Source organism: Mesitornis unicolor, unplaced genomic scaffold (genome assembly GCF_000695765.1).
Source record: "Mesitornis unicolor isolate BGI_N332 unplaced genomic scaffold, ASM69576v1 scaffold17003, whole genome shotgun sequence".
Lineage (NCBI taxonomy): Eukaryota > Metazoa > Chordata > Aves > Mesitornithiformes > Mesitornithidae > Mesitornis > Mesitornis unicolor.
The window spans coordinates 40,145-50,183 of NW_010172840.1; the positions used below are offsets into that span (position 1 = coordinate 40,145).

The following is a 10,039-nucleotide window of genomic DNA, read 5'->3' on the forward strand; positions in this document are numbered from 1 at the left end:
CTTTAATCTGTTCTTCGCACTGTTTATTTGTTGACACGGACATCACCTCATTGCCTCTCCTGGTAATATTAAAAGTCAAAATGCTGACAAGGAACTTATGCATTACATCAGTGGGTAATGTTATTGCATTTTAGTTAGCTATGCCTGATGACAATTGGTTGCACTAAGGCTTCTCTGTATGATGCAAGTACCAAGTGATCCTTCTCACACACACAGATACATACGTGTTTGAGCAGAGGACATACGATGTCTAGCAACAGATAGGATAAGATGTGCACATTGTTATTAGAAAAAAACAAAAAACCCAGACAAAAAACATATAAAGAGACTGAACTATTTTAATAGTATGCTGCTAAATATTTTCCACTGTGTACACTTCCCACATACCTGTTTCTAAAGGGACACTGTAGCTTGGTAAGCTCTGTCCTGCTGGTGATCTTGCTATAGCACTAACAGAGAAAGCAGATCCACAGGGAAGATTAATTAGGGTACAGGAATTTCCAGAGCTTGTGCAGTGCCAAAGTCCAGCCTCTCCTCTGGCAGTGACAATATATGTAGCTTCTTCATTGTTAGATTGCCAGTGTACACTGATCGCAGAAAGATTTTCCTTTGAGATGTTTTTAATTTCAGGACTGCAGGGAGCTGAAATATTTCATATTGACAGTATTTAAACAGATTGATTACGCATACTATGTAAGTGACACATGAAAATTAAATTCCAGTTAGAACTGACAAACTACTTTGGAAAAGTATATGATCTTTAAACATTTACTCTTGGTGTGAATTTACATCTTGTGACAGATCTGACAACATAAGGATTTTGCATACAAAATGAGAAATGAGTTGTAAATCTGACTTTAAAAATCTAGGAGCTATCAGAAGCTTTCAGTCCGAATCTGGTTTGAGGTACTTGCTTACAGTGTATTTTTAAAGGCTTCCAGTTGTTTTTTGTTTGGTTTTTTTTGTTTCATTTTTGTTTTGTTTTGTTTTTATCAGTTACAGTAACTTAGCACTCCAACAAATGCTTTTCATCCATGAGTCGCTTCAGTGTCTAGGTTTAAATTCTTGCTTCTGCTAAAGGAAAATAAGAACGATCACAATACCTGTTGCGATGTACTTGGATGCACACGACGTGTTGCTGCCTCTGGCCTCGCTGAAAGAATAAACCGTGACGTGATACCAGGTGTCGCAGCGCAGAGCCGACAGGGTGCAGGCCGTGGCGGTGTCGTTGCAGAGCACGGCGGCGCTGCCGGCGGCTGCTCTGGTTTGGTACATTTCAGCACCACGGACAGCACCCCAGGTGACCCGCACGGTGTCGCCGGACACGAGCACGGCCCTGAAGTCGCTGGGGCAGCACGGGGCTGGGGACAGACAGGGCAGAGAGGGGCTTGGGCCTGAACTGAGGACCGACACAAACCGAAGAGCCAGCTTTCCTTCATCTATGTGCTTCTTGTCTCACATCTCCAGAGGTGACAGATACTGTGCAAATGCTCTCATTAACTCCAGACTTACTTCTTGAACTAATTCAGTACCCCTCCTTCCAAATCAATAGAGGCCATTCTAATGTATAGGTGAGACACAGGAATTCTGTATATCCCCGATTTAAAATTTCAAAGCATCTAGAGGTTAAATAACAATGTTCTTCAAAATTTCCTGTTGAACTTAATATTTTTTCATTTTCCAAATATGAAAACTCTATGAGAAAGTTTAAGACTTTGATATACCTCTTCCCAAGGCAACAGGGAAAGGGGAAAGAAAAAAAATTTAAAAAGGACTAGAATTCAAATATTATGCCAGGATTGTGTGTTATTCATATGTCCTTGCCTGTGATTGTGAATCATTAAACTACTTTCACATTTGTAAGCATGTTGTTGCACTTAAATAAGCAAGTCAATGTGAAATGGTTCTTTTTTTCTTTCAACCTTTGTGTGTTCTGCCCAAAAATTGAGTAAAAATAGAAGTTTAAGTAATTATCTTCCAATAAAAATGTTTAATCAGCTCTACCATAAACACAGTTAAAGGATCCAAAATGAATTTGCAAGAGTACATTGCTACTTACCAGTGGTGTAATTGAATACATCACCTAAAGGACTTTGCCCTGCCTTGTTATATGCAAAGACAGTAATGAAATAAGTGAAGCCACAGTCTGACTGGAATTGGCATTGAGTGTGTGATGTGTTGCAGTGCACTTCCAAACCGTCATCGCTCTTCACAAAAACCACATAATAATGACCAAAATTGACGCTAGACCACGATACCAACAAGTGGCCTGGTTCATCCTCTTCAATTGATATATTTACTGGCGCACAAGGAACTGAAAAAAAACCAAACCATTCAAAACCAAAAACAAACCCAAAAATCTTATTGAAGTTACACTTTTGGGGAATAAAGGAAAATCAGGAATATATAGAATTATTCTATTCAGCTTGAACAGTTGCTCTGTCTTGTTCAAGAAAACAGCAGTTTATCTGCCTTTACAGAGGATGCTACTTACATTTAGATGAAAAGCGAGTATGATTGTTACAGAACAAAACAGATGCTACCTTCATGTCTTACAGAAAAGAGATCTGCTTAAGGAGCCCCCGTGAACAAAACCTGTGGCACCAGGCAGTCTGTGCTCACAAATAATAGTTTTGGATGACAAGCTTGAATAGAAGTTGGAATCTCAAAGCCTTTATGTGAAAACCCTTTATATATTGGTATGAAAGTCATTGGCTGTGTCTGAACAGAGCTGTCCTTCACTCAGATTTCCTTTCTGTTGGCATCCCAGAACTAAACTGCAAACTCCATGGCTTTTGCTTAAATAGCATTTACTTTCTTTCTAGTTCAAAAAGCTTAGCTTACTGCTATTAGAATGAATATACACGTCCTAGCTGAAGCAACGTTGGCTGAGAAGAATACAGCCCCCAGCTTAAAAGTCGTCTCTTGCTTAAGGCTCTCATCCCATTAGATCCACTTCTGAGTTACTAATGTGGATGATCTCTAACTCATACCAATGAGAAATCAAAATTAGGCAGGTTACATCAAATAATTATGTAAATAATGTGTCTATAAGGTAGCACATAAGAACAAAAATGGTTTAAGTTTTGCTTACAAGGGCAGTTCATCTAACAGGTCAGGAAGCAAAAACCCCTGACGTGACAGTGGTGCTAAGTAGCTGAAATGAGTAACCTTTTGGCCTGGCAAAGCTGCTACCTCCAAATGGTCTGTACTTGTATCTTAATTTAGTCTAGTGGTGCAACTTTAGCTGAATGTGGTTATTTGTTGACCTTCTTTCTAACTAACAACTAGATTTAGCCTAGAACAGTTCTCAGTCCTCAATGCTACTTTCTCACAGATCTCTCCCAACCTATCTGTGACAGACCTGACACAGTAGGACAGATTGCTATTCCTTACATTATTCCTACACTCAGAAAATTGACTTTAGAACAGGTACTTCTAGTAAGAGGAGGACGCGGGCTTACTGGTTCAGCCAACAATATATACACAGTTGCAAGTTTTTCTCACAGAAATATGAAGAAAATTTAGACTATTATCCCCGAAGTAGAAAGGCATATGGCACAGTTCAGGCACAAAGTTCAGAAGTAGAAATAACTATTTGAGAACGACTCGTGAATTGTAATGGACTAGCTTACACTTGAAATTAAAGAAATATCATGTTAAAATGCCATACGCTATGTTTAAGGATCAATGACACATACCAGTTTTTAAGCTTACTGCATCAGTAGGTTTACTGGATCCAGCATCATTGTATGCTGTGACAGAAACATAATATTCAGAGCCGCACTGGAGTGATGACACCATGCAGGAGGCAGAAGATGTGTTACACTTCAGTTTCAAGAGCCCACTGGAGGCTGTCACACTGTAAGTCAGAGCTCCTTCTGTTGGCATCCAAGAAATGATAGCTCTTAAAGCACCGCTATTAAAAGCTACTTGAACATCCGCTGGTGCCTTAGGACCTATGGTATATCAGTTTGGAACACATAAATACAACTCAGCATATGGCTTACAGACATGATCTTTTTCATAACTTGCAAACTAAATACAATTTTTGTGGTGCAGACCTTACTCTCATTCATATTAAAGTGATAATTCTTTTAAAGAAATAGTTCTAGTTGTACATCGTCACAAAGCTTTCTGTTGAAACTCCTTGTCTTATTTGGATATTTGCTTCTCACAGCTAGAAAAAATCCTCAAATCAGCCTAAGCTTCTGTAATCCTTACCCAGACTTGTGCTAGGTACAACTTTAGTGGTAGTTAATGATATCTTTGCCTCAGTAATATTCATTAAACATAGCCATGTCATCTGAGCTTTTATGAACTTTTAGATAGGGGTAAAAATTATATGATATGAAAATTTACCCAATCTGTTTTTGAAAAACATAACACAATCACACATACACATAAATACTGCCTGGTGTACCTTTTTTTCTTTTTTAACACTTACTTGGTTTCAGAAAAGAAAATTTCTTACTTGTTCTTTGGTTATATGTGAAATCATCTCCAGGTATCCCGTTGACATTCCAGGCATATGCCTTGATAGTATAGAGAGTTCCTGGATCTAGATTTGTAAATGTCAAGGAGGTATTGGTGGTGTTCTCCTTCAGCATTCTGCCCAAACCGTCTGACCTCATGAGGGACACAGAGAATCCAGCTGCCATATACACAGCTTTCCAGCTCACTGCAATGGAGTCACAACTCGGAGAAATAACAGAGAGAACTGGAGCAGCCAGGACTGTTGAGAAAGAACTCCAATCAAGCTTTTGGTTTTTCAGTAATACTGTTTGAAAGGGCCAAATTTGAAATGAATACACAGAAACAACAACCACCAAACTCTGAGACGCAAATTCCGCAACAACAAAAACACAAAAATAAATTAATGCAAGACTGACAGAATAAATATGAAAACTAATTTGGTGCATCCATTATGATATTACAGGTTTTGTAAAAATAGTGTAACTCATACACAAAGTATGAAAGGTTGACCGTGCAGAGGAACGAAAATTGCCAAGAAGATTCTGCATTCCCCATCCTCTAAGTTTTACATTGTCTTATTATTTTATACTTTTAGTTGTTTCTTCATTTCTTCCATTCTCTCAAGTTATGTATTTTGTTAAAATAAAATCCAATTTTGTTAAAATAAAATACATATATTCATAAAAATTCTAGTAAAACTTTCTATTAAACATTTAACTTCCAGTACTGTCATAAAGTAAAACATTAATTCAGACTCTTGTCCTGGTCTTGAAGTCAGATGGTTGAATTCTAGTCCTCAAAAACTGAAAGGAGAAAGTGATCACTACAGTTTAAAATAAAAAATTATAATAATTCAGTACTGGTACATGCCATACTGTTTGGTTTCTGTTCAAATTATTTTTCTAAAGGATGCTTGCATGAATGCTTTATATTAAAATAACATTACAGAATTTGAAATAAGAATAATAATGTGAAAGTCTACCTGTTTTTGCTTTTCTGAAAGGTGAGGGCTGGCTTTTTCCTCCTGAACTTATAGATCTGACAGTGATTCTGTACAAGGTGGCAGGTTTCAGCCCCATTAGTGTGCCTGGAGAATTTGTAACTACAGCTTCAACAAAGGACTCTCCATCCTGTGCAGTCAGCAGATAACTCGTAGCTCCAGGTACTGCTCTCCACTCCACTGTGATACTGTTGCTAAGTTTTGAATAAGCTTGGTCAATAACAGGTATGTCTGGAGCTAAAACGGAAATAACAATAGACATACTGAAGTTGGGAACTCAGAAATGCTGAGTGCTCTGAGCAGTTCACAAAGACAAAAGTATAGGACAAATGGCCTACACTGTCTATGACTGTTTAAGTTAAATCCAGTGTAAATGAGCACTAACAAAATACCATGTTTTGAGATATTCTAGACCAACTTCCATCTATCAATAAAAATATTCTAGTACCTTTGAAATCACTATTAAACTTAACCATTATTTAACATTATTGACCATTGTTTGCATTGCGAGGCCTCTTTTTTGTCTTGTTCTATAGCTTTACTATACTGAATTAACTGTTTTACCTATACTGACTGTTTATATAAAGCAATATACAAGCAATATATAAAGCAATATATACAAGGAAGAAGTGGATGTTTACATAAAGCAGTCTTAAATAAGATGCTGAATCATAGACATTTCTGTATCAGAGCAACGTATTGCTCTGATAATATGTATCAGATTATACTCTGATTATACGTAATAACATATAATTTAGTTTGAAAGAGACCATGGGAAGTCATCTCATCCAACCCCCTGTTCAGAGCCGATATAAATATATATACAGTACTATGATACCACAAATCTTGCAATTAAATGCTTCTTTATTACGTTATGCTGCAGCCCATTCAGAAAGAGTCTGCTGTTGTGTACTGCAGTCACAAAAGTAGCTACAAAGGGTGTATTTCTTAACCACAAGTAATTAAGATTCAGTAATCAGGATTTTCAGATTCGAATCAGTATACGTAAAACAAGTCCACACATTGCAAGGCTTCAAAAAAACTCACTAGAAGAGGAAAAATGGATAAAATAAAGCTGTATCCCACCTAAAATTAAGAAAAGGAAGTAGGAAAAGTATTTGGGATGAAAGTATGCACCTTGAGGCAAACTTATTTATAGCAAGGCAATGTGGGGTTTTGGATGCTGTAGCAAGTTATTATACATGGTTATATACAACTCTGGAGCATTACATCTACTCTCTTAGTCCCAAGCATTTCCTTACTCAGCTATAGCCATGGACCCTCTTTTGCCCCATTTATAAAAACATTCTACATGACCATGCTTATGGAACATCTGCAGGTGTATCTTTCATGATCTTTGAGCAAGCTATTGCACTAAGATTCTTTTTTCCTTTTAAAATACTGTTTTTAGTAACAATTCATAAAAATTTATGTGCAGGAAATCCTTATAGAAGTCTAAGGGACCTGCTTGCCTAGCAGTCAAGTAAAGAATATATAGCACATCATTTATATCAGAAATAAACTATGGAACATAAATCATTAATATCTGTTCTCCCATAACTAAGCTAGCAATACAGGGTTTTTTATACTCATTGGGATAAACACTGTTACTTTTTATTTTAGATTTTTATCATAATATTTACTTTTATAAGAAACAAACACTGGAAAAATAATGGTTATTTCTAAAAAATATCAGTTACATGATTTTAAACAAATTATTTTTCAATTATATTTTAGTGATGAAATTAAAAAACACTTCTGCTTAAATAGATTCTTATTCAGTATCCATCAATTACCTATATGCTACAAGTACTTTTGTGAATTAAACAAAAATTCTGTTTATCAGCATCAGTACTGAAAAATCACAGAATCACAGAATATTAGCAGATGAAGGGACCTCAAAAGCTCATCCAGTTCAACCTCCCTGCCAGAGCAGGATCACCCAGACCAGGTCACACAGGAACACATCCAGGCGGGTTTTGAATGTCTCCAGAGAAGGAGACTCCACAACCTCTCTGGGCAGCCTGGGCCATGCTCTGTCACCCTTACAGTAAAGAAGTTTTTCCTCATGTTCAGATTGAACCTCCTATGCTCCAGCTTGCTCCCATTGCCCCTTGTCCTGTCATTTGACATCACTGAGAAGCTTCACAACTGCATTTGTAATGAAAGAATAGGTGGTTTGGAAAGCTACAATCTGAGCAAGCTGTGTGTGGCAGGTCAGGTAAGCACATATATATATATTTAAAAAAACAAACAAACAACAAAAAAAGCAGAGGAGAAGAGGAGCTAATCATGCTAATACTGAACTCACTAGCAGAACCAGCAAAAGGCTTCAACAGGAATAGCAGCTATTCCCTACAAGTACAATGAGACATCAAGCACAAAATCCCAGTCCTACGGAGGTCAATGGAAATTATAAAGTTTCTCTTACTAACCTGTTGACTGCATAATCTGTGTTTCTGCAAGAATAATTCCATTCTTGTCAATGGCTTCTGCTTGTATAACATAAATAGTATTGGGAATTAATGAAGTTAGAGTTCCTTTAAGTGTAACATCACTGAAATGAGCCAGTAATGAATGGCCTACAGTATTCACAGCTGTAGCTGTGACTCTGTAAGAAGAGGCTCCTGAAAACTTGGGCCATCTGAGATAAATGCTTCTTGATGTCACATCATATATAGACACAGAGAAACCTAAAAAAAATAAAATAAAATAAAAAAATCAAAAAACCATTTCAGTCATTCCTGAATTCAGTTAAGTCTTGACAAGATGTGACCTAATTAGAGAAGTTAGGCATTCCACTGAATTTGGAGTGTTATTTCCCTCATTCATTTTTGTCATCCCTTAATTACTGTAATAACTGCTGCTCGCTCTCATATCATGTTGACAATGGCTATTTTTCTTAAAACTCCCATATTTTATAGTCTAATTAATTTAAAAAATACTGTGTATAATCTGTATGCGAATATACAACCAACGTCAACAGTATCCCACACACAAATAGGATCAAATGCTTGTTTTGCAACTCATGAAAAGAATATGCTACAGTAAGTGTCCAGATACTGCAACAATGTGGCTGCAACGATTAAGCATTTAAGACTCTTGACCATGCAGTATACGCAGGAACATGTACCATCACCAGAGGATGAATGAATTCTGAGAGCATTTCTTGTAATCTTGCGTTCTTTATATTTTAAACTGGTCAGTATTTGCACTTAAGGCAACAGAAGCTGTAGGCACAAAAATACGAGATTGAAGAAATATTTGCGCTTAGGAGATCATGATTCTTCTGGTGTGTTGGTTTTTTTCCCTTCTTTTTATATTAAAAAATACAAATAACTGTTGTAAATATGCGACCATTTGAATCCTATTTGTAGCACAGCTACGTAGGTAATGAACAGCACAGTCTGTCTGTCTGAGTGTTCTCCCTGGTTCACGCTAGCGTCAAGGCACAAGTGGTCTGCCAGAATCTTTGTGTGAGTGTCCTACAGAACTGGGACTCCTAAAAATTAGGTTTAAAATTTATAAAGATATCAACATAGATGTTTTTAAAGCGAAATCAAACTTGAAAACAATTTTTCTTTATAAAGCTGGTAGAACTTACAGAATGTTTTATTAGAAATCACACACATACGTGCTGTCTTCAGATGCAAAAATACGCAAGCAAAACCAAAATAATTTTTTTTAAGATTTACCTGTGTTAGCCGAAAAGATCTGAAAAGGAAGATATGAAAAAAAAATAAAAATACAAAGTGAAATATTTCGTTTGGAAAATTAGAAAACCAATAATGTTAGTAAAAACAACTTAAAACATTACATTTTTCAAAACACATTCTACTGATATGATGCACTTTCTGAGATTCTTTAGGAACAGAAAGTTTATGCAACCAATGTTTGGTACAGGTATGCAGATTGTATTAGTTCTTAATTTTCCTCTCTGAATCTGTTGATTCAGTTTTCAGTTATTGACAGACTTCAGAAGACCTCGGGTCCTAATATATTATTTTACTTTTCAGTCACTTGTTACTACACTGCAAAAGTGTCATAGTAGAAGTGGGTGTCAGATAGACTCTACCCTAACTTTTAGTTTACTTTCACAAAGAGTACAATATCATACTTGAAAATAGTTTTAAAGCAAACGAGTTGCACTCACCATTTCTAGGCACTTGAAAAGCAGTCCAGTAAATATTAATGATTTACTTTTTGCACCGCACATCTTGTCAGAACTTTGTTCCAGGCTTCACATGGGGACGAGCTCGGGCTGATCCTGACCAGTAATATTTTGCAGCAGTGCTGTCACCGTAGGTTTACTCCCCGGGACGAGAGGAGGTTGCGTTAGGTTAGGTTAGGCCCTCCTCCCTTGCGAACTTCAGCCTGCCCGCCGGTACAAAAACCGTGGTGAAATGAGCCCCACACAGAAGTGAACTGTCACGGCAGGCGGGTGGTGGGGTTTCTAACCTTCTGTTACAGGATGCAGGTTTTGTATTGTATATGTAAGATTAATAAAATAATTAATCCCAGTGTAAATTCGAAATTTGCTGTTCAGCTTATTATCCACTGCCA

At 36.9% G+C, this 10,039-nt stretch overlaps 1 protein-coding gene across 1 annotated transcript in view; it reads right to left on the reverse strand.

Moving 5' to 3' along the window:
* Positions 1-9,692, reverse strand: part of FNDC7 (fibronectin type III domain containing 7) — a 12,471-nt gene extending 2,779 nt beyond the window's left edge. Inside the window, exons 1-8 of the mRNA XM_010180538.1 lie at positions 9,630-9,692; positions 9,172-9,190; positions 5,459-5,713; positions 4,475-4,735; positions 3,702-3,959; positions 2,060-2,314; positions 1,104-1,361; positions 388-642 (exon numbers count right to left, since the gene is read on the reverse strand). Of these exons, the coding sequence (XP_010178840.1) occupies positions 388-642; positions 1,104-1,361; positions 2,060-2,314; positions 3,702-3,959; positions 4,475-4,735; positions 5,459-5,713; positions 9,172-9,190; positions 9,630-9,692 (1,624 nt within the window). The remainder of the gene's footprint in view (positions 1-387; positions 643-1,103; positions 1,362-2,059; positions 2,315-3,701; positions 3,960-4,474; positions 4,736-5,458; positions 5,714-9,171; positions 9,191-9,629) is intronic.
* Between the last annotated feature and the right edge of the window lie 347 nt (positions 9,693-10,039).